This window comes from Miniopterus schreibersii (genome assembly GCF_964146895.1).
Source record: "Miniopterus schreibersii genome assembly, chromosome: 15".
Taxonomy (NCBI): domain Eukaryota; kingdom Metazoa; phylum Chordata; class Mammalia; order Chiroptera; family Miniopteridae; genus Miniopterus; species Miniopterus schreibersii.
In genome coordinates, this window is record NC_138115.1 from 23,321,808 (window position 1) to 23,345,404 (window position 23,597).

Genomic DNA, 23,597 nt, shown 5'->3' on the forward strand with positions numbered 1-23,597 from the left:
CAAACTTTACCTTCTCAAAGAGAACTTTTGGGCTGCTAGATAACAGTGTGTTGGGAGTGGATCATGATCTGAACTTTTCCTATATATGTATTTTTTGCTTCATTACTTGTTTGTAATGAAACGCTTCCTGCAGGCAGGGCCTTGGTCCTCCTTGTCCACTGTGTCTCCCAGAACCAAGAAAATTGGTCAATACACATTTGTGGCTGGACAATGGTCATCAAGTACCCTGCATGCCAGACACTCCCAGCTACCTTTATTCTTAGGAGGTGTCATAGCACTCCTGTCACAGATAACGGGAGCCCATCAATATCAGGCCTCCATTTAGCCCCAAGGCTCATCCTGCTGTTCCGGGACCCACCTTTGTGGGGTTACTTGTCACACGGTATCCAAAGCCCACTGTCCTAGCCCAGCCTGACCAGACATCCTCAGACATGCCCTGTGTGCTGCAGTATCCAACCAGTTCTGTTTCCAGGGTCTGCCTCCCCTTCACACTGAAGCCCCCAGGGGGCTGGGACCATACCTGCCTCGCTTACTGCAGTGATCTTGTGCCCAGCATAGGACTTGGTACACGATCTGCCTCCTGTATGCAAGGCCTTGCTTCAGGATCCCTGAGAGCCTCTGTCCCCTCCCTGCTTCAGTCACTCCCTTCCCTGTTCCCTCCCCCATCTTTACTCCCTCCAATCCATCTATGGGGGCATTCGTGCCACATTTCTGTCCCTGGGATCTACCCAAACCACTGACCACTGCTCTCAGATAAAGCCAGGCTCCTCAGCTTGGCATCAGAGCTGGCCCCAGCCCATGTGCAGCCACACCCCAGGTGGGCCTCAGGCCTCTGCCCAGCCTTTGTCTTCAGTGTGTGCTCTCTTCCCAACTTGGCAACCTGGCAAAGTGCTCTCAAAGACCCAAACATCACCTCCCTGATGCCTCCCCCAAGCAGGCTGACTCCCCTCCCTGGGCTGGGATTTGTTCTTCCCATATCAGAGTCCTCCTCAGCCTGTAAGTTCCTCCTTTCTCAATCTTTGTATCCCCAGTGGCCTACACATAAATGTTTGATTAACACTTGAGCAAGTGAATTCCCATTCAGTGCAACATATTTCTTGAGCTCCTGGGCTATGCCAGGCTGTGTGTCTGGCAGGATGTGACCCCAGCCCTCATGAAGTTGGCGAGATGGGCTAGTGTCAGTGTCCAGCAACTGGATGAGCCAGGAGGTGACTTAGGTGGGGAAGGCATAGGTAAGGGGCTGAGTGAGGGGATGAGAGACAGAGTATAACAAGAGCCTCTGCCCTCTGGGAGCTCATGGTCCAATCAGGAGGAAGACAAAGTCAGCTCACACTAAGCCAGAGAGTAATGGCCTGGAAGTCTGAGGTCCCAATGCCAGGCCAAGGCCATCAGGCTGAGATGGGCTGAAATTCCTGGGGGACAGAAGTGTGGGGGCAGGCATCCTCCCCTTTCCTAGGGCCCCCAGCACCTCCCCTCCCCAACCCCAGGCTTCCACCTGGAGTCACCTTGGCCCCTCTTGGGAAGCCAATTAGGCCCCTAGTTGTAGCACTGGGAATTAATATGATTAATAATGTCCCCAATCTCCCAGGTGCTGATTCAGCCAGGAGCTTAGGGAGGGGAGGTGTCTTCATAAGGGCCTGTGGGGGGGTGAGAGCCTGAAGTCGTTCAGCCAGAGCCCTGCGTGGCCAAGCTCAGGCCCCAGCAGCATTTTCGGGTCAGAGCTGCCCGTGGGGCAGCCACAAGGACCTCAGCCATGAACGGCACGGAGGGCCCCAACTTCTATGTGCCCTTCTCCAACAAGACAGGCGTGGTGCGCAGCCCCTTCGAGTACCCGCAGTACTACCTGGCTGAGCCCTGGCAGTTCTCCATGCTGGCCGCCTACATGTTTCTGCTGATTGTGCTTGGCTTCCCCATCAACTTCCTCACTCTCTATGTCACAGTCCAGCACAAGAAGCTGCGCACACCTCTCAACTACATCCTGCTCAATCTGGCCGTGGCTGACCTCTTCATGGTCTTTGGAGGCTTCACCACCACCCTCTACACCTCTCTGCATGGATACTTCATCTTTGGACCCACAGGATGCAATCTGGAGGGCTTCTTTGCCACGCTGGGCGGTATGAGCTGTGGTGCGGGTGGGCATGGGGCACAGGAGTCGGGGTCATGGAGGTGTCTGGGGACAGCCCAGGCTTAAGGATGGGGTTAAGAGGCCTTCTGCCCTCTGCAGTCATTGGCATCATCTAAAGCTCTCACTTATTCAAGCAACAAACACTTTGTTGATGATGATCTAGGCTGCCATTTGGGGAGGGCAGGCACTGAGCACTGTTTATCTCATTTGGAATGGTGCCATTGTTTTGCTTTACAGCAGGGAAAGGGGATGAAAGAAGTCAAGGGCCTTGCAGGGGTCACATCGTGGCAGGGCCAAAGCTGTGTTTCAAGCCCACTTCTATGTGGCCCCTCAGGCCATGTTCAATTTCCCTCAGAATAGATGCCCTGGGTCAGACCCATGCCAGGCACTGGAGAGAGTGCTGGACAAGACAGGTCCTTGTGCTCAGGGCTCCCAGCTCACGACCCATAATCTTAGGGATGCAGATTCCCAGTCTCCAGTCACTGGATTTTACCTGTGCGGGGCCATGGGCTCAGTCCCTCCCAACCCACCTCCAGCCTCTCTGCCATACATGAATGCTTTTTGTGTTGAGGAACTCATCTGCTTCAAAAAACCCCTCCCATAAGGAGGCATGAGAGCTGTGTGATCTGTAGCTTTGAAAGATGCTTTTAAATATTTCTTTGACTGGAAAACTAATGAGAGTGCTGCAGAGACAATAGATCCCATTTAGCAGATGAGAAAACTGAGACATGGAGAGGGGAAGACTCATTTAGGGATGTGGCAGGGCAGTGACCGGGGCATAGGTCTCCTGGCTCAGATCCAAGAATGTCCCCCCGGGACACACAGCCAGTCAGGCAAGCAGGAGACACCAGTGGTCATTATTGCAAAGCCAGGGTGATGGGGAGAGCCTAGCACCAGCCACAAGGATGGCTCTGCTGCCTGTCTTCTCTCACCCTTGTGTGTCCAGGTTGCTGCCTCAGCCCCATTCCCCAGAATCTCTGGCCATCACTGGGTGTCACTTTCAGTGACCACAGATCATCCATTCTCAGGCCAGAGGCAGGGGTGAGACAGGGGTGCCACATACAGGCAGACATTTCTCTGCAGTGTTGGTCCCAATTTACAACTATTGTCCTGGAATAATTACTAGTGTTCCTTTCACTCTGAGAAGTGGCCCAGTTAGGTTGATAAATTCTATGAGTTTCTGTAGTGATATGCAGCATAAATGTCTGAATTCCATCACTATTTCTTCCTTTGTCTTCTGAGCCAAACATTATTCATCTTCCTGGCTCCTAGCAGAGGGATCCACATGCCCAGGTTATTTTGTTTCCCTCGGGGGGGGGGGGGGGGGGGGGGGGGGGGGGGGAGAGGCCATCACTCCGGAGGGAGGGAAGGACTTCCAACTCCAGGTTTCCCCTGCCTCTGCAATGCCTCTCAGCAGGGACTCTGCCTGTTGTCCCAGGAAGGACACATTCTCCTGTAAAAACTCCCTTCAGGGTTCCCAGTCCAGTCATGACCCCTAATTTGATTTCTGTGTCCCTCATGAACCCAGAGCTCTAACTGAACTAAACTTCTGAGTGTTACTCCACTCTCCCTGGCATGCCGGTCCCTCGGCCCTGCACCCCCTTCCCTCTCCTTCTCGATGACTCAGCCCGCTCCAGCCTGAGGCTTCACTCCAGGCCTACCCCAAGCTACCCTCCTAGCTGCCCTCTCCCACGTAGGAGGAGCGCTGCTGCCGCCTTAGACACAGTGAGTCCAGGCAAGTGGCATGCTGACTGACAGCTGACTGCCTTGCAGGTGAAGTTGCCCTGTGGTCCTTGGTGGTCCTGGCCATCGAGCGGTACGTGGTGGTATGCAAGCCCATGAGCAACTTCCGCTTTGGGGAGAACCACGCCATCATGGGCCTCGCCTTCACCTGGGTCATGGCACTGGCCTGTGCCGCGCCCCCACTAGCCGGCTGGTCCAGGTAATGGCACTGAGCAGAAGGGATGGGTCTCGGGGGGTCTTCTTAGGGTCCCCCGGCCAGGACTCAAACCTGGGGCTGTCTGGTTCCAGGCACCAAGCTGGCAACTCTTCTGGGGTTGGCGTTTAGGCCAGGGGAAGAGAGGATCAGACCCTAATGTTGCTGTGAGGCTGGTCCCACCTCCTGAGTCCCCATGTCAAGGAGAATCCCAAAAGCCCAACCTTTCACCTTGGCTGTGCCCCTAATCCTCAACTAAGCCAGGGCCGGATTCCAATCCTCTTTGGTCCAGTGCCCTGTGGGCAGCTTCCTTTGACCTTGGGCCTCAGCACCTGGGGAGACTGAGCCTTCCTAGTGCAGGTGATGACCTTATAGTCCCTAGGACCCAGGTCCTGTGCAGTCTGCAGGCCACTGTCTGAGATGAGAGATCCGTGGAAAGGGCAGGAAGTGGTTTGGGAAACTTGACTGGTGACTTTATGAGTTCCCAGAGGCCTCGTGTTCCCCTGCTTCCAGGAAATTCCCACTCTCTTCCCTTTCCTCCTCAGTCTCCTAGGGTCATTTTTCTGCCCCTTGCTAAATTCGAGCCCACCCCCCTCCAGCCTCTTTCCCTGTCTGCTCCAGTCTGGTCCAGTTACATCCCATAGGCGCAGCCAACGGACACTCCATGTTTTCTGAGGTTGGTCTGATGTCACCCCCTCTCTAGAACTACTGAAAAATCCTAACCACATACCCCAGAGGTCTCTTGTTCCCCCTTTCCCCCTTTTTTGTGCAAAGATCTCTGTTACCCTGCGTGCCCATCTTAGGGCTAGAAAATACTCTCACCTTGTTGTTAGTAAGACCCCAGTTTGTACAAACTACCTCAAATACAGAGTTTGGGGTTCTTTCCCTTCCCCCACCAACTCTGCCCTGCATAGCCTGAGGCCTGGCTTGGGTCTGGTGAGAAACCCTGCACAGGCCAGTGTATGCAGGTGCTGCCAGGGGAGAGGTGGGGCCAGAGACCGAGTTGTGTCCTGATAACAAGGCCACTAAACAGCTGTGAAACAACACTGTTTTCACAAGGCACATTTGAGTCCCTTCTCTCCATTGATTTGATCCTCACTGTCACACAGCGAAGCAGACATTTTATTACCCCCATTGTGCAGAGAGGAAAGTGAGGACCAGAGCGAGGCCAGCCACATGGCAGGTCACTCTGGTTATGAGGCCTGTTCCCAAGTTCCTCACACGTGGGTCTCCGTTATGCCCCCTCCTGTCCTGTTCTCCACCGGTCATCAGGTACATCCCAGAGGGCCTGCAGTGTTCGTGTGGGATTGACTACTACACGCTCAAACCAGAGGTCAACAACGAGTCCTTCGTCATCTACATGTTCGTGGTCCACTTCACCATCCCCATGATCGTCATATTCTTCTGCTATGGACAGCTGGTCTTCACAGTAAAGGAGGTATGGCCTCGTGCTGGGTGCCGGGGACACATACATTGAATGGGTGGAGCCCAGCCCCTGGCCCAGAGTTACTCCAGTCTGGACACCAGGCTCTGTATCTCTGCAGGCAGCTGCCCAGCAGCAGGAGTCAGCCACCACCCAGAAGGCCGAGAAGGAAGTCACTCGCATGGTCATCATCATGGTCATCGCGTTCCTGATCTGTTGGCTGCCCTACGCCAGCGTGGCATTCTACATCTTCACCCACCAGGGCTCTAACTTTGGCCCTATCTTCATGACCCTCCCGGCATTCTTTGCCAAGTCATCCTCCATCTACAACCCCGTCATCTATATCATGATGAACAAGCAGGTGCCAGGTGGCGGGGCGGGAGGGTCCAGGTCCCTCAAGCCACAGGCACTGCCTGTGGAGGACAAGCCACATCCTTGACTGGGTCTCAATCTTCCCATCTGCAAAATTGGACTGGGCAGTTGATCTCCCCCAGGTCATCAGAGTCATCTGGGAGAAAAGCAGATTCCTGGGCCCCACCCAGACCTTCATTTCTAATGAGCCCTCCAGGTGACTCTGGGGCTGGCTCAAATAAGATGGTTGTGGAGGTTCACTTTAAAAGTCAAGTGGTCAAAGTCCCAAGCCTGGAAATGGGATGGTGCCAGTCTCCATCAAGGAAGGGGGGGGGAGCTAAAAAGTATTATTCTGAGGGATAAAGGGATAAACCAGACCTTTAACATAGACCAGTAGTTTCTCTGAAGAATCCATGATCCAGTGGGGAAAATGTGGTCTCTGGAGTCAGGCATATTGGATTCAAATCCCAGGTCTGCTATTGACTAGCTGTGTGACCTTGGGCAAGTCACTTCCCTTCTCCGGGCTTCAGTTTCTTCATCCATAGAAGGGGTAAAATTCCAAACTCTTGAGTTAAACAAGATAATTTACAGATAGCCCTTCGCACACAGAGGGCATCATGGAATGTCATTAGTGACAAAGCCCCCTTGGGTTTGGTCCCTGGCATCTCTGCGTGAGGTCACATGTTTAGTAACTTCCCTCCAGAGAGACAGATCTGACATGGGAGTGAGGGCTGTGAGGGCCAGAGCAGGAAGGGGTTGTAGGCGAATCTTGCCAACCACACCAGTTTGCTGCACACCCTTTGAGTGGACCCTGACCCTGACTCATGCCCCTTGCCTTCCAGTTTCGGAACTGCATGCTCACCACCCTCTGCTGTGGCAAGAACCCACTGGGTGATGACGAAGCATCCACCACTGCCTCCAAGACGGAGACCAGCCAGGTGGCACCAGCCTAAGCCCTGCCAAGGACTCTGCTGCCGACTATAGGAGTCTCCCATCCCCCAACACTCACCCTCAGCAACAGCTGCCCCACCAGGACCTGTGCCTGTCGGAACCGGGTCTCACAGGCTCCATGAGTTTAAAACAAAGAATTAATGAGAGAAAAATGAGGCTCCCTACTCGACGAGGACTGCTCGACCTGGAGTCTTGAGTACCCAGGGGCCGGTGGATCTGTACCCCTCCTCCCTTGACTCGTCTCTCAGGAACAGAAGAACTCTTGCTGTCTGGAAAAGTGTCCCAGCTTAGGGATAAGTGTCTAGCACAGAGTGGGGCACACAGTAGGTGCTTAATAAATGCTAGATGGAGGAAGGAATAAATGAAGGGATGAATGGGCAGGGAGAGCATATTTATCCTCTCAAAACCACCTCAGCAGCAGCAGCAGCTCCATGGCTGATGACCATGAGCAATTGTTTCCTCCCTGGGCCTCACCTTCTTTCCCTATAAAATGGGAATCCCGAGTCCCTGGTCCTGCCATACATGGCTGCTGTGAAGATCAAATGAGATGTGTGTGTGTGTGTGTGTGTGTGTGTGTGTGTGTGTTAAAGCACTTTGTAAATGGTAGAGTGTACATATTGCAGTTAATGTTATGAATAACATCAATTAATATAATTAATTAATTACTATTATCATCTCCTCTTGATAGTGACTATTTTGAGATTGGACAGACCCCGAGTATCCAGTCTCAGCAGGTTTTTTAAAAATTAGCCAGGTGTCAGCCAGACCTGGGGGTTTGTCTGCAGGGAGGGACAGTTGAGTGAATGCAGAATGAAGTCATCAGACCTGACAGAACAACATCAGACTGGAGTCTGGAGCCAAGGCCCAGGGCCTCTCCTCCCCAGTGCAACCTGTGAAGAGAGGCCTTTCAACTTCCAGAAACCATGTGCTCTCCTCCCCGGCATTTGGGCCACAGCATACCTGGGCCAGTATGGAGCTTTCTAGAAGCCATGCTCACCAGCCCACATTTAATAAAGAGCTGAGTCTCCAATGTCACCCTTGCCTAGAATAGCTTAGAAACAAAGAGTGGGCCCACCTTCCCTGGGGACTTTCACAGGTCTCAGATTCCTACTCCCTGCCTGGATGAGCCTGTCTTCAGCAGCTCCAGTGCATTCTCCATTCTGGAGAGTCCTTGCTCCGAAGCTGGCTGGAACTCTGGGGCATCGGGATTGAACTGAGCCCTTCTTCACATAACAAAAGCCGGAAGCTCTAGCTCTCCCAGCCCTGACCGGAGGCTAAGGCAAATTGGGGCATTAAAAGCTCAGCTCCTGTACTTGGTGTTAATGGTGGTGGTTTTTGTCATTCTCAGGCTCTTTCTCGGCAGGATGGATTGAAACTGGGCAGCATCCACCTGGTCCCTGACCCTGGGATGCCTGGATTGGGCAATCAGCAGAGCCTCCTGGGGTGCAGAGGTGCGGGGGAGGGGAGGGGAGGGGCGAGCCAGGCCAGGAATGGGAAAAGCCCCAACTTTGGAGTCACAGAGACCCAGATGACCTGCGAAACTGCAAGCAAGTTTTGTCACTTCTCTGAGCCTCCTTATCAGCAAAAGAGAATGTTAAAACAGACCTTGAGGGGATTAGATGAGATTGCAGACTACGTAGCCAGTTCGCTTCCTGACATACAGCAGATGGTGGGAGACTTTTGACATTACTGGGGCCTCAGCTCAGTGCTCACCTTGCTGGGCACCCCATCTGCAAGGGAAACAGGATGGAGGTATAGCCCCCAAGAGTTAGCCTCATTCTCCAAGGTGGGAAAGGGTGGCAAGAAGATCCTTAGCGCCAGGGTGGGGCTGGGGCAGGTAAGAGTCGGGCTCTCTGCCCTTGTCCCTCTTCACTCTGTCTCCTTGGGTGATGTCGGTCAGGATTCCTTTGGCTGCAAATGACAGGAAATTCCCTTTAGGGTTGAAACTAAAGGGGCAAATCATTGGTTCCAATAAATGAAAAGCCCAGGGCTTTAGGAACAGCTAGAGACTGGTGCTCAGATGATGTTACTGCGCTTCTGTGTCTCTTCTGGCTACACTTTCCTCTGTGTTGGCTTCAAGCACAGGCCATTTCCAAGACGTGGCAGAAAGTGGCAACCAGTTGTTTCAGGCCCAGTAAGCCCTGCAGAGAGCTGGCTTCTCTTTTCCCTCAGTTCCAGCAGATTTTCCAGGTAGCGCCCTCATTGGCCAGGCTTGGGTCACCTGATTGCCCTTGCAGCCCAATATTAACCCCACATAAACCAGATGGTCTGAGAGAGGGGACAGAAAGGGGCCCAAAGGAAACCCTGGGAGTGTTGTTACCAGAAGTAGGAGGGCGGGAGGCAGGGTGGGCAGAGACACAGAGGCCCAGCAAGGATGGACTCTAAGTCACTGATATTTGACTAGACCAGGCCTCCCTCCCACATTGGGGACACAAGAAAGAAGGTTCCCATGGTTGGTCCTGCAGGTCACTCTCCATTTCAGGTGCTGAATTGGGCCAGGCATGGCAGTGGGAGGGACAGTGGCATTTTAGTTGCCCTGCCTTACAGGCAGCCCTGTCTCCTTACTCCCCCACCCGACTTCACATATTCTGAAGACTGGTATGTTTATCTCAACCTCACATCCAGAGAAAAAAAATTTACTCTGAAACCAGAACATCCTGTGGTTTTTCCTGGTAGAGAGGAAAACCTCTTTAATTCCTTAATTTACAACTGATTTGACAGCTATGTGTGGGGTACTTGCCATAGGAAGGCAAGAGCTACTGACAGTCTGAGAAGAGGTTATTATCCACCTCACCTCTAGGCTCCTGGCAGCCAACACGTTTATGGAATGCCTGCTGTATACAGTCGTGTCTCCACTCAACCCAATCTAAGGAGGTGGATCCTAGGCCAGGACATGCCGGAAATTCCAGAATTGGATTGGAGGGACCAAATCTCTGGGCTATGACCTAGCTAGCCCCAGGGCCACAAAGCTCTCTCACCCCTGATTGTGCCTCTGGGAGGAGATTGTGTGAATCCTACCCCAGGCCCCACGGCAGCAGGGCCTGATGGCAGCCTGTCCCTCTGCCCCACAGTAGAGATGTGCATTCCTGACACCCCAAGTTTCCCCCAGGGAGATGGTGGGTGTCCTCTCCAGCTGTGTGACCTCATACCAAGTTTTTGAACCTCACTAGGACTCAGGCCCCTCAGCTTTAAAAGGGGAGAATTATCCAAGTTGGTAGATTTGTCTAAAGGGACTGAGATTATTGATATAAAAGATGCGATACATAGTAGGTAGTCAATAAATGTGAGTTCCCTTCCCAGAGACCTGAATCAAGTTCAAAGGAGTAGCCCCAGCTGTGGTCGAGATAGGCATTGAAGAGATTAAAATAATGGAGGGGGTCTCAGGAGAGCGGGAAACAAGAGCTAACTGCCTCAATGTTCATTTCCTCCTTTCTTTCTTTCTTTCTTTCTTTCTTTCTTTCTTTCTTTCTTTCTTTCTTTCTTTCTTTCTTTCTTTCTTTCTTTCTTTCTTTCTTTGCCTTTTCTTTTTTCAAAATATATTTTTATTGATTTCAGAGACAGGAAGGGAGAGGGAGAGAGATAGAAACAGCAATGATGAGAGTCATTGATCGGCTGCCTTCTGCACACCCCCTGCTGGGGCTTGAGCCCTCAACCCAGGCATGTGCCCTGACTGGGAATCAAACCTCGATCTCCTGGATCATAGGTCGATGCTCAAACACTGAGCCAGACCCTTTCTTTTTTTAAGTAATATCACCCCAAGTTCTAGCTGTCACTCTGCCACCCAGCACCAGACTGCATCTCCCAGCTTCCTTTGCACCTGCAGTGGCATGACATTAAGGTCTGGCCAGAAGTAATAATCAGAAGTAATGTTTGCAACGTCTTTTGCATTTTTGCATTTCAGAGAATGGAGGTGTCCTCCACTTCCTTTCTTCTTTTCTTTCTGAAAGCAGGGATGTGGTCATGATGACCAGAGCTACAGCAGCTCTCTTGGATCATGAGGTAGAATCTATGGTCAGAGAACAGCACAGTATCAAGAAAAGGACCCTGGGTTTCCCAGGCTACCTTACCAGCCTGTACAACTTACTCTTGAAGAGTTTTGTGAGAAATGGTCTCATGGTTTCTTGTTGAGCCATTGTTACTTTGGAATCGTAGCTAGTTTCTTAAGTAACACAGAGGGCTTTCAGGTTGCAGCCCAGGGTCTGGACTCAGGAAGATCTAGAGCAGGCCCTCTCAGAACTTTTGCTTCTTCATGTGTAAATAAAACAGTGGACATAAAATATTAACATAGATATCGAACGTAGCAGCTACTACTACTTCTTCCCTGCCCTCTATGCATTTATTGACCTAAAATCACAAATATCCTGCTGCTACAGAGGCTAGAGTTACACAAAACAACCACCCTATCACTACTTCAGAAAGTTGAGAACTGAAACCTTCAGAACTATCAGAAAGCTCCCGCACAGGTGGACCCTTTTCAATGTTCCAAGATGGTAAAAGAAGTTTTCGGCAAAACTTAAACTCCATACAGGCCTCAGGAAAAGAGTCCCATCAGCACACCAAGCCACCGCTCCTCTCCAGCAGGCTGATCCTGACAATGATTATTTCCCTGTAAAAAGGCAATCCTCTAAAAGAATTTTTAGATCACGCAGTACATTTTAGAACTTCTTCCCTCCAAATGCAAACCTCTATCCTGGCACAGCCCAGAAGCAAGGTTTCAGAGTAAGCTTGTGGGAATGTTTGTATTACTGAGTCTTTTTCTATTTCTCAATTCTTGGAAATTCCCCACAATGTGATAAAAATTGCTGCCTCCGTTTGCACCAGCTTCCATGTGCCTCTTTGCCTCCTGTCTTCAGGCCTTCTTACACTCAGTCAAACTGAGCTCTGACACTGGGGCTTCCACAGCAATGGGTGCTGTGCACCTACTATGTGCCAGGCGCTGTGCTGGGCACCAAGGATACCACCAAGAACAAGATAACACAGCCCTGCTCCCCCCAACACCCCCAACACTACCACCAAGCTCAAGAGCTAATGAAGGAGAAATAAGTCAGAGTTGTAACTCAGGATGCTGGAGGCTCCCAGACAGCAAGTCCGGGGGCTGCTGGGCAACCAGAGGAGGGGCCCATAACCTCCTAGGGAGCCAGGGAGGACTTTTCTGAGGAAGTGACATCTACACTGAGGCCAAAAGGATGAGTGGGAAACAGTCCAGAGGAGGCAGGTGAATGATCTCTGGTTTCACTTTAGAACACTTTGGTGACCACTGCCTCCCTCGATCCAGAACTCTGGCAATGGAGAGTCCCCTGGGAAAATTCCAAAAATAGACTGTAGAAAGAAATTTTTAAATCTATTTTAAATCCATCCCCTCCAAATCTATGCCCTCTTCAGAGGTAATCCCTGCTATTACCTTGGTGTAAATCCTTTCAGGCCTTTTGTGCCTTCAACACACACACACACACACACACACACACACACACACACGAGCTCTGTTTTCTCAGAAGTGGAGAGCATATTTCTCAAATATATTCTGGCTCCTTCATTTTCACTGCTGTGTACTGTTCCACATATGAATAGACCACAGTTTATTTGTCCACCTTCCTCCTGATGGGCATTTAAGTTGCTTTGAAGTTTTGCTAAGATTGCAGTAAGCACCCTTGTATATCAACGTAGGAGTTTCTCCAATTCATACCTAGAGTGACATGGGTGGGATGTGGCATGAGTCCATCTTTAGCCATAGTAGATGCCACTGAATTGCTTTCTAAAGTGGCTCCCAACTGATCCTCCTAATGGTTACCCACTTCTTCATGTCCTGAGCAGTCAGCATTGATAGACATTTAAATATTTGTTATTCTACTGGGTGTGAAATACAACCTCATCTTTGTTGTAATCCACCTCATCACTTTAAATGGCTGCAGAGTGTTCTACAGTAAGGGAGTAATTTAGTCAGGCCCCAAGGGATTCACTTGGAAGTTAGTTCTATTTTACTTTCTTTTCCTAGCTAATGCACTTCTAGGACAGAAAAGTGGAGTTGCTGGGCTCAAGGGAAAACCTTTTCAAAGTTGGCTGCACCCCAATTTACACCCCTGGCAGGGGCAGAGAGAGCCTCTGCATCCAGCTCCCTGAATTTTTGCCAACACTTTGTCTTCAATTTTTGTCATTTTTATGGGAAAATTATATCTCATCGTTGTTTCAGTCTGAATTTTCCTGGATGCCAAGGAGGTTAAGGATATTTTCCTGTGTTTATCAACTGTTTTGGTGAATTGCCTATTTATATTTTTTTGTCCATTTTCCCATGGCTATTGTCAAATTTTTTGGAGACTTTTGCTAAGCAATTTTATTTTAAAATTGCTCTTTCATCCCATAAATATTTCTTTCTTAAAAACAAAACAAAAAAACACACACAAGGATGGCCACAGGTTGACCTACAGGTATCTGCTTCAGGCAAACCCCATTGGTGGGCCTCCAGCTGCTACTTCTTGAGAAATTTAGGCAAGCAGTGGCCAGGGAACAGGGTGAGGCACGGGTGGTGGGATTGGAGGGCCTTGCCTGTACGACCCAGCTGTGCCCAATTCCCCATCAGCATCTCCAGCCCCTGGTGAGCAGAGGGTGCAAGAGGGACCAAGAGTCTCAGTCCCCATCATTTCACCACAGGGGCTGACACCCTGAGAAGTCAAGTGACTCATGCAAAGTCACACAGGAGTAGGTGACTAAGCTGGGGTGTCAGTGCCCAAGGCAGGGCGGTAGTGCCCCATCCTACCCTCCCGCCCCAATCAGCAGCTCAGAACGTCCCAGCCCAATCAGGGACTAATTGGCGTCATGGGGCCAGACCACTGGTATATAAGACAAGCAGGCTGGCCTGGCAGTCTCACTTCTGCGTCTGTCTACCTGTGCAATGGCTCCTGGAAGCGTGGCCTCCAGTGACACCTTGATCTCCTCCGCCTCCCTAACCCCCATGATCTCCACGACCTCCACGACCTCCATGACCTCCACCTCTGGGTGGTCTGGGGCTCAAAAGCCAGGTGAGCAAAGAAAGGCAACTCCTCCCTCATCCCTGCAAGTACATTCCCTGGGTGTCCGGACCCTTCCTCCTCCACCCTCCTCCTCTCCCAGCCTCGCCCCAGAACCCATCCTAGAGGTTGTTGAGTTCAACTGCCCACTTGGCAGATGCCAGCAGTGGCAGGGGCCAGGCAGGACCTGAGAGCTGAGGCTGGCCCAGCTCAGGGCAAGAGGCCAGAGCAGGCCTCCCCAGCTGGAGCTCCTTTTCTTTCCTGGGAGGGCTAGTAGCCCAGCTGCAGCTGCAGCTGCAGGGCAGCTAGTTGAAGGGACTAGACTAGCCAGTGTTTGATAAAGGGCTGGGCTTTGGATTTAGGGCTGCATCCCAAATTTCAATAAACAACGCCTCTGGGTTTCTCGGGATATGTGGTCCACTGAGACACATCTAGTTCATTCCCTATGGGAGCTCCCAGTCTGATAGGCAAACCTGTCTCATTAATAGATGACATTTGATGATCTGGCATGGGCTTTAATGGAGGGAACCCAGAGGGCTGAGGGAGCCCAGAGAAGTCACCTAACACACCCTGGGAGGTGGGGGAAGGCTTCCTGGAGGAGGTGACCCCTGAAGGAAGGATAAACCTCACCCAAGAGAAAGAAGATTGGGCAGGGAAATCTTTCTGAGTTTTTGCAAAGGTTCCTTTGGAGCAGGGGGGTGGGTTCCAGGTGCCTCAGAGAGCACAGGGAAGAGCTGCTCATTCTGGTTTGGGAAGTCGGGGCAGGTGTTCAAATCACAGTGCTGTCTGAGCCCTGAAGGACGAGCAAAAGCTGCCTGGGTGACTAAGGTGGAAGGCCACCCAGACGGAAGGAACAATATAGGCAAAGGCCCAAAAACCCAAAGGTAGGCGTGCTGGTGGAGCATTTGGGGAGTTGCAAGTCGTGTGGCTAGGGGCAGAGACAGGAGAACACAGGTGAGTGAGCGGGACCCACCAGACTGAGCCTCCCAGGCTGTGGTCAGGTGAGCTGGCCCTTACACTGAAGGTAATATGGAGGTGGGGGGTGTGAGGTACAGTGAGGAAAATAGATTGGAAGGGAAAGGAGGCAGCAGGGAGGAGGCTGGGGCCCCAGATGGAGAGGAGAGGCTAGAATGGAGGGAGAGAAGCCTAGGGGGAGGGGTGGAGAAGGTGCGGTGGTGAAGGGGAGGGGGGTCCAGGATGTCCCCTGGGTTCTAGCTGGGGTGTCTGGGTAGGTATGGGGGGAGGTGCCATTCCTGGGAAGGAAAAGTCGAGGGCAGGTGTGGGGGCGGTGTGAGTTCTGGACATCCCAGTATTGAATAACTGCCAAATGAGGAGCTGAATTCAGCTGGAGGGGCTGGGGAGGGAGGAGACTTAAGGGTGGCTCCTTGGGACAGGGCATGGTTTGGGGGAGATAGGAGAGGGGTTATTAAGGTGTCAGACCAGGCCAGGCCTCAGTACCCCTCTGGAAACCCTCTAACACTGCAGCTGGGATGGCGCAGACCTCCTTAGAGGCCCCCATCCTCGCTGTACAGATGGGAAGACTGAAGCCCAGAGAGGAGGGGAAAACTCCCAAGGTCCTGGGGGTGGCTGACTCAGGACTCCACCAATTCACAGGCTTTGGCCCCAAAATGAATATTCCCAGACAAATTGGGCTCTCCTGGTTAGGAGGCAGCAGTGGTCCAATTGGATTAGTCCTCTTTACAATTTTGCTCAAGATCTAGAGCTTTGGGGTGTTTTTAAAATATATATATTTTAGCCAACTGATTCTCTTTTGAGTCTTTAATTTTTGCAAGTTGATCAGAGGGCAACATTTCTAATTTCCATATTTAAATCAGGTTTTATATTTAAACCACTTTTATGTACCTTATAGGGACTGACAATTTCTCACATTTCCTCCCTGCTCACCCCTTGATCCTATGCTCTTCTGCAACTTTTTTTTTGTACAAGCTTATTGAGATATGTCAATAATTAACATATCATACAGTTCACCCATTTAAAGTGTACAACAGCTTTTAGTATATGCACAGCTGTGTATCCATTTTCACAGTCGATTTTAGAATATTTTCATCACCTCAAAAGAAAACCTGCATCCACTAGCGGTCACTCCCATCCCCACCCTGTACGCCCCCAGCCCCTGGCAATCACTAACCTACTTTTTATTCCTATGATTTGCCCATTCAGAACAGTTTGTATAAATGAAATTACACACTATGCAATTTTTTGTGATTGACTTCTTTCACTCAGCATAGTTTTCAAGGAAGCACTTCACTTTTTCTTTTGGCCAGATGACATTCCATTTTATTGCTATCCCATTTTGTTTATCCATTCATTAGTTTATGGGCATATGGGTTGTTTCTACTTTTGTGCTATTATAAATAATGCTGCTATGAACATTTTGTATAAAAATATTTGTGTGGACATATGTTTTCATTTCTCTTGGGTATATATTTAGGAGTGGAATTCTTTTGTAACTTTTTATTGTGAAAACTTCCAAATTAATACAAAAGTAGACAGAGTGGTACAGTGACTCCTGTGCCAGACCCACCCCCAGCACCCATTATCCAACCTCAACAGTTATTCGTGTATGGCTACTCTTGTTTCATGTATTGGGCTATTTCAAGGCAAGTGCCAGAGCTACCATTTTATCTATAATCACCAGTATGTATCTTTAAAAAAAATAAGAAAATTTGCCCTGGCTGGTTTGGCTCAGTGGTTAGAGCATCAGCCTGTGGACCAAAGAGTTGCTGGTTCGATTCCCAGTCAAGGGCACACACCTGGGTTGCAGGTTCAAATCCCAGCCCCAGTTGGGTTGGAGGCAACCAATTAATGCCTCTCTCTTACATCAGTCTCTCCCCCCCTTCCATTTTCTCTAAAAAAAATCAATGGAAAAAATATACTTGGGTGACGATTAAAAAAAACAAAAAAAACTGTTTGCCAAAGAATTTCAATACCATTAGCATACCTGAAACAATATCCTCCTTAATATCATCAAATATTTCCAGTATTCCCATTTATCTAGTTGGCTTTCTTTTTCCCAGCTGGCTCATTCAAATCACATCCCAAATCTGAGCAAGGGCCCCACGTCGCATTTGGCTAAGAGGTCTCTCCAGAATCTCTCGTCCTGGGACCGCTGCCCCTTTCCGTTTCCCTTGTTTATGTGTAGATGAAGCTGGACTTTGTTCCTGGAGAGAGCCTCCCAGTCTGGATTCTGCTGATTTTATCCTTGTGGCCCTTTCACAGAGCCCCTGGATTCCCTGCAGACTGGGAGTTAGATCTAGACACCTGACCCTATTTCAGGTTGATTTTCAAAAGGAATACTGAATTCTTTCCATGAGCCTCCACAGAGTGCCTGGTGTGCGCCCAGCCCCACGGCGGGCACTGGGACACAGTCGCTGGCCAAGCAGCGTGTCCTGTCCTTGGGGTGCTCGCAGGCACTGACACGGGGGATATTTGATCCCCGAGGCCCCTTGCCCACCCACGATGGGGCCTGGCTGGGGCCTGGAGTGTGCTTCCCCGAGGCATGCTTGTGGTGAGCTGGGCCTGAGGGCGGTTTGGGTTCTGGCTAATGTCCTGCTGTCCGTCCGCAGGCCCGAGCCACAGTGCCGGCCCAGCACCACGCCGCAACCCACCCATGCTGCGCATGGTGCTGGAGGCGCTGCAGGCGGGAGAGCAGCGCCGGGGCACCTCGGTGGCGGCCATCAAGGTCTACATCCTGCAGAAGTACCCGACGGTCGACGCCGTGCGGCTCAAGTACCTGCTGAAGCGGGCCCTGGACACGGGCATGCAACGCGGCCTCCTCAGCAGGCCCACCAACTCCAAGGCCAAGGGGGCCACTGGCAGCTTCAAGGTGAGCCTACCGGGGGCGGGGGGAGGCCACAGGGTGAGGAGACTTGGCCAGGGTTTAAACTTCAGTTCCGGCTCTCTCTTCCTGGCCTGTGTGCCATCACCCTGCCAGAAGGCTTTCTCCCTGTCTCCTCTTCCTGTTTTTCCTGTGTGTTCTCAGAGACACACTCTTTCCCAGGAAGGCTGGCGTGCCTGCCTCATCTGAGCCCTCACAGAGCTCTGGTCACCCTCTGTGTCCACCTTCATCCCTGTTGGGTGTGTTCAGTGACCAGGGGCCATCTCAGCTGTATTCTCTCTGCCCTCGACCCATTCCTGGAACTCCTCACCACAGGCGAAGTGGCCCATCCTTGGGGTCTGGAAGGTCACAGAGTTGGGGTTCAGTCCCCATGCTGTCTGGCTCCAAATCAGGGCTGGCACCTGCCAGAGCACCATGTCCTCTTCTTTCAAATGGGAGGGTCCCAGAGGGGGTCAGATTTGTCACAACATTGAACTCCAGCGTCATGACTGCCAGCTGCCACCAGGGAAATCTCAGGAACCAGACATGGGGTCTGTCTTGTCATTGCTGTGCCCCAGCATGTAGCAGTTGCTCTGACAGTTGCCATGGAACATTCTCAGCCTACTGCGTTCTAGTCCCTGTGGTAATCGGTGGCTGAGCACAGGAAGTCCCATCTTTGTAGAATTCCTGCACGTGGTTCAGAGCTTGGACACAGCCATGGCAAGGCCCTGCGCTAGGGTGGGGTGAGGAGAGCAAGAGAGGGGTGCTGGGTTAAGCTGCAGGGCCTGGGAACTCATTAGGAAAGTGGGCTGAGGGGATGGGAGGCAAGGAAGGGGCCCTAGGGCACCCATAGAGTTAGGGATGTGTGTGTACTGGGAGTTGGGATTGTTTCTGGTCTGGTCGGGAATTGGGGAGCCATGAGGGCTTGGGGTTTGGGGAGCAACATTGTCACAGGTGGGCTCTAGAAGGGCAAGGACCACCTTTTTGCCAGGGACCCTTGCATCTTCCTGATGCTCATACCCTCTCTGATGGCTCCATTGTAAAGATGGGAAGATTGAGGCTAGTTGGGGCAGAAAAGACTTTGCCAAGTTGCACAGCTGGGGTAGGCTGGAGGAAGTTGTAAACTCTGGGCTTGAAGTCCATGTGACCTTGAAGTCCACGTTCCATTGGTGGGTATAACAGGCGAAGCAGGGAGTTTGGAGACATGGAGGTGTGAGGTGGGGCTGGCTTTGTTGGGGAGAAGCGAGGAGAGTCAGAGCCACAGTCCATGGGAAGGTGTGGGCAGGGAGGATGCCAAAAGAAGTTCAGAGCTTAGCTTCTCAGGATGGGGTCAGGGCTCACAGTGTGCACCATTTGCTCCCAGAAGTGTGGCTTTAATGTTTCCAGATGTAGGATTTGGGGTGGGAAGGGTATGCTTGTGGCCTTAGGAAGCAGGAAGAACACTTTGGGTGAGTCTGGGAGACTCGGGTCCCCCAGCTCCTAAGTGGCAACAGCTCTCCCTTGCAGAGCAAAGAAAGGATTAAATGTGTTTCTGGCAGCAGGTGGTCATGTATCTTTTCCCATGCCCTCGACAATCTCCTTCCCTGAGCTTTATGTTGGAAATAGGGACACGAGCACCCAGAACCTCAGCTCTTGATCCCACCCCATTCTCTCCTCTGCCAGTTAGTTCCCAAGCACAAGAAAAAAATCCAGCCTAGGAAGACGTCCACCCTGTCGGCCCGCCAGAGACCTGGTGAGGCCAAGGAGGAGGCCCCCAAGAAAGGTGGCCAGACCAAGGATGGAGAGGCAAGAGTGGGCAAGGCCAAGAAGGCCCCCCAACAGCCAGACAAAGCCACAAAGGCCCCTCCTGGTGCCAGTGGGCCCCATGGGAAGTCAAAGGTTAAAGGCAGAAAGAACAGCCCAGGTAGGTGTGTGAGAGGTGAGAGGAGGGGGTGGGCAGCTACCAGATGTGAGGATGGAGGGGCAGACTCTGGGGAGATTTCCTATCTGGTAAATGTGCCCTGAGCATTAGGCTTGACCTGGACAGACAGAACTCATGCTGATGGGGGTGGGAAGGAGGAGACTGACTCATCTCTGAGAGGGGTCAGGGAAGGCTTCCTGGAGCAGGTGTCCCAAGCAGAAAGGCAGCCTATGCAAAGGCCTGGAGACATGAAGAAGATAAAGCTTTTGAGGAAGTGAAAATGGTTCTGTGTGCAGTGGGGGGGGGGGGGGGGCAACAGCAGGGGGAGACTGGGAAGGGCAGCCCAGAGACTGGAATTTATCTGGAGAGCAATGAGGAGCCATGGAAGGACTCAGAGCAGGGAGCAGTTAGGGTCTGAGGTATTTGTAAAAATGTATCTCGGCTGCCATGTGGAAGATGGGCTAAAGACTACAGGCTGATAAGCCTGTAAGGGGCCTTTGTTGTGGGTGGGTGAACAGCAAGGGGTCCACACTGGTGCTGGGCTGATAGTGAGGGATGGTCATCCACGGTCCAGTTAATTCTCCAACAATTCATGAGGGAGAAACTGTCATTCCCAGTTTGCGGACTAGGGCAACCAGGCTCAGTGACTAAGCCACTTGCCCCAGGTCAGGCCCTGGCAGAACAAGGGCTCTGGAGCCCCTGAACCTTTCTGCCCACCTGCAGCTCCTCCTGAAAGGGGTCCTTCCCACATACCCTCCCCTACTTTCCAGCAGATGCCAAGGCCCACAGGAAAACCAAAACTGGAACTCAGAGTTCAAAACCCACAGTCACCAAGGTAGGTGTGACTTTCCTGGTCTGGGCCTTCACCCTGCACAGGCCAGAGTTTGGGCATCTCCTTTCCAGCCCCTGGAAGAGTCAGCTGGGGAAGAGGGTCATTTAGTTTCCTACAAAGCACAGTTCAGTTTCTCCTCCTCTCTGGCCCTCCAGTGCCCTGAGAATCACTATCTTTATTTTACAGGTAAGAGGCTGAGGCTTAGAGAGGTGAGGTCACTTGTCCAAAGCCACCCAGGGCTGGGATTTCAACTGTATGCTTGTGGGCTCTGAGCTCTGAGCCCCACCCCACCCAGCTTTGTTGCCTTGCTCCTTGGTTTGCTTTCTTATAGGGTGAGAATGGTGTTGCTTCCGCAGCCAAAAAGAAGACAGGGACCAAGGTTCTTAAAGAGGCCACTGCCCAGGGGGCCAGGGAAGGGTCGAAAGCCAAGGTTGCTGCTGCTCCTAAGGCTAAGGACAGTGGGTCGAAGATGATACCTGTACCACTGCCCAGGAAGACAGAGGTCCCCAAGGGCCCAAGAAAGCCTGGCATGCCCACCAAGGTGTCATCATCCAAAGGGACCAATACGAAGGCAGAAGCCAAGAGCTAGAGGTGGGGTGGAGAGAGACTAAGATTCTGTTGGAGTTTTTATTCCCCAACAAACTATCACTCTATTTATTTTACTGTAACCTATTTATCAATAAAGAATTTTTTTCCCCCTCACAAATTGGTGTGGATGGAGACTGAGGCCTAAGGATTTGGCCATTCAGGGCCAGGGCCCAGATAGAGGCTCCCTCCCCGGGGGAGACAGACTGTACAATGTAAAGGACTGGTGCAGGGATCCAAGAGCACAGCTGAGGTGTTTAACGAACGCAGCCTGAGATCCGGGACTGCTTCCTGAAGGAGGTGGCTTTTGTTCTTAAGGGATGAGCCGGAGTTGTCAGACACAGGAGAGAAAGGGCTTTGCAGGCAGAGGGCCCAGCATGTGGTGAGGTAGAAAGGGGGGGATTTGTGGCTTTGAGAGGAGCATGGGGGAAGGACTGGCATGAGCCACGGGGCCATGGGGGATGGGGCAGACTAGGGAAGGTAGACCTTCTCTCAGGGGCAGTGAGGAGCCAAGGAGGTATAGGCAGGGGAAAGAATGGTGTGTATGTTTAGAAAAAGTCCTCTGGCTGTGGAGAGGAGAGAGCAGAGGAGCTAAGACGAGTTCGAGACCATTCAACAACTAGTTACTGAGCACTACTGTGGGCCCTGCTCTGATCAGCAGAAGGAAGAGAACATGTGAAGGCCCTGAGGTGGGAACATGCTTGGCAGGCTTAAGGAGCTTCAGGGAGGCAAATGTGGCTACAGCCCAATGAGGAAGAACAGTAATGGGACATGAAGCCTGGGGTGCTTTAAAAATGTCTGTGACACTTTTCCATGGAGAGGTGGAGCCTGTGTCCTTGCCCTTTGAATCTGGGCTCTGTGATTGCTTGACCGATATAATATAGTGGAAATGACATGACGACAGTTTTTGAGCCCAGGCCTTAAGAGACTGGCAGCTTCTACTTCATGTGTTTTTTTAAAAATGACCATTCTTTGCCCTGACTGGTGTGGCTCAGTGGATAGCGCATCAGCCCTTGCACTGAAGGGTTGCCAGTTTGATTCCCAGTCGAGGGCACATTCCTGAGTTGCAGGTTGGATCCCACCCCTGGCCCAGTTGGGCTCGTTTGGTAGGCAACCAATCAACGTGTCTCTCTCACATCGATGTTTCTCTCTCTGCCCCCCCTCCCTTCCACTCTCTCTAAAAATCAATGGAAAAAATATCCTCAGGTGAGGATTAACAAAAAATAAATAAATGCTCATTCCGTCACCCCCATACCCCTTTGGCAACCATCAGCTTGTCCTATCTATCTATGGGTCTGTTTCTGTTTTGTTTAGTCATTTGTTTTGTTGTTTTTTTTTTTAGATTCTAAATGTAAGTGAAATCACACAGTGTTTGTCTTTCTCTGATTTATTTCACTTAGTATAATACCCTCTGGGCCCATCCATGTTGTCATAAATGGTAAGATTTTATTCTATTTTATGGCTGGATAATATTCCATTGCATATATACCACATCTTCTTCATTTTGACTATCGATAGACACCTAGGTTGCTTTCATATCTCGGTTATTGTAAATAATGTTGCAATGAACATAGGATAGGGGTGCATATATCTTTTATTTCAAATTAGTGTTTTTGTTTTCTTTGGATAAATACCCAAAAGTGGAATTGCTAGATCATATGGCAGCTGTAGCTTTAATTTTTTGAGGAATCACCATACTATGTTCAATATACAATCCCATCAACAGTATACTAGGGGTCCCTTTTCTCCTCACCATCACTTATTTATTGACTTATTGATGATAGTCATTCTGACAGGTATGAGGTGATTGATATCTCATTGTGGTTTTAATGTGCATTTCCCTGGTAATTAGTGATGTTGAGCATCTTTTTATATGTCTATTGGCCATCTCTATGTCCTCTTTGCAGAAATGTCTGTTCAGGTCCTCTGCCTATTTTTTAATTGGATTATTTGGTCTTTTGGTGTTAAGTTGTATGAGTTCTTTATATATTTTGGATACCAACCTCTTATTGGATGTATTATTTGCAAATATCTTCTCCAACTTAATAGGCTGTCTTCTCATTTCGTTGATGGTTTCCTTTTCTTTCTTTTCTTTTTTTTTAAATACATCTTTATTGATTTCAGAGAGAGGAAAGGAGAGGGAGAGAGAAACATCAATGATTAGAGAGTCATTGATCGGCTGCAGCCCACAACCCGGGCATGTGCCCTGACTGGGAATCGAACCCTGATTGCCTGGATCCTAGGTCGACGCTTAACCACTGAGCCATGCCCTGCCGGGCTGGTTTCCTTTTCTGTACAAAAACTTTTAGTTTGATATAAACCTATTTGTTTATTTTTTCTGTTGTTACCCTGCCCAAGGAGACATATCCAAAAAGATAGTGCTAAAAGAGATGTCAAAGAGTTTACTGCCTGTGTTTTCTTCTAGGAATTTTATAGTTTCAGGTCTTACGTTTAAATCTTTAACCCATTTTGAGTTTATTTTATATATAGTGTAAGAAAGTGGTTCAGTTTCATTTTTTGCATGTATCTGTCCATTTTTCCCAACACCACTTACTGAAGAGACTGTCCTTACTTCATTGTATATCCTTGCTTTCTTTGTCATAGATTAATTGACCGTATAAACAAGGATTTATTTCTGGGCTCTCTATTCTATTT

The 23,597-nt window shown here is 50.6% G+C and overlaps 2 protein-coding genes across 2 annotated transcripts; both read left to right on the top strand.

Annotated features, from left to right (window-relative positions):
- Window positions 1–1,738: 1,738 nt before the first annotated feature.
- RHO (rhodopsin) lies at window positions 1,739–6,788 on the top strand (the record flags this gene model as incomplete). The annotated part of the gene is made up of 5 exons (XM_081160056.1): window positions 1,739–2,114; window positions 3,899–4,067; window positions 5,334–5,499; window positions 5,606–5,845; window positions 6,678–6,788. Exons 1-5 carry the CDS (start codon window positions 1,754–1,756, stop codon window positions 6,786–6,788), a joined length of 1,047 nt encoding a protein of 348 aa, XP_081016182.1. The 5' UTR covers window positions 1,739–1,753.
- A 10,479-nt stretch (window positions 6,789–17,267) lies between these two features.
- On the top strand, window positions 17,268–20,946 carry H1-8 (H1.8 linker histone; the record flags this gene model as incomplete). Its single annotated transcript, XM_081159134.1, has 5 exons — window positions 17,268–17,316; window positions 17,375–17,634; window positions 19,288–19,528; window positions 20,299–20,360; window positions 20,689–20,946. 5 exons carry the CDS (start codon window positions 17,268–17,270, stop codon window positions 20,944–20,946), a joined length of 870 nt encoding a protein of 289 aa, XP_081015260.1.
- Between the last annotated feature and the right edge of the window lie 2,651 nt (window positions 20,947–23,597).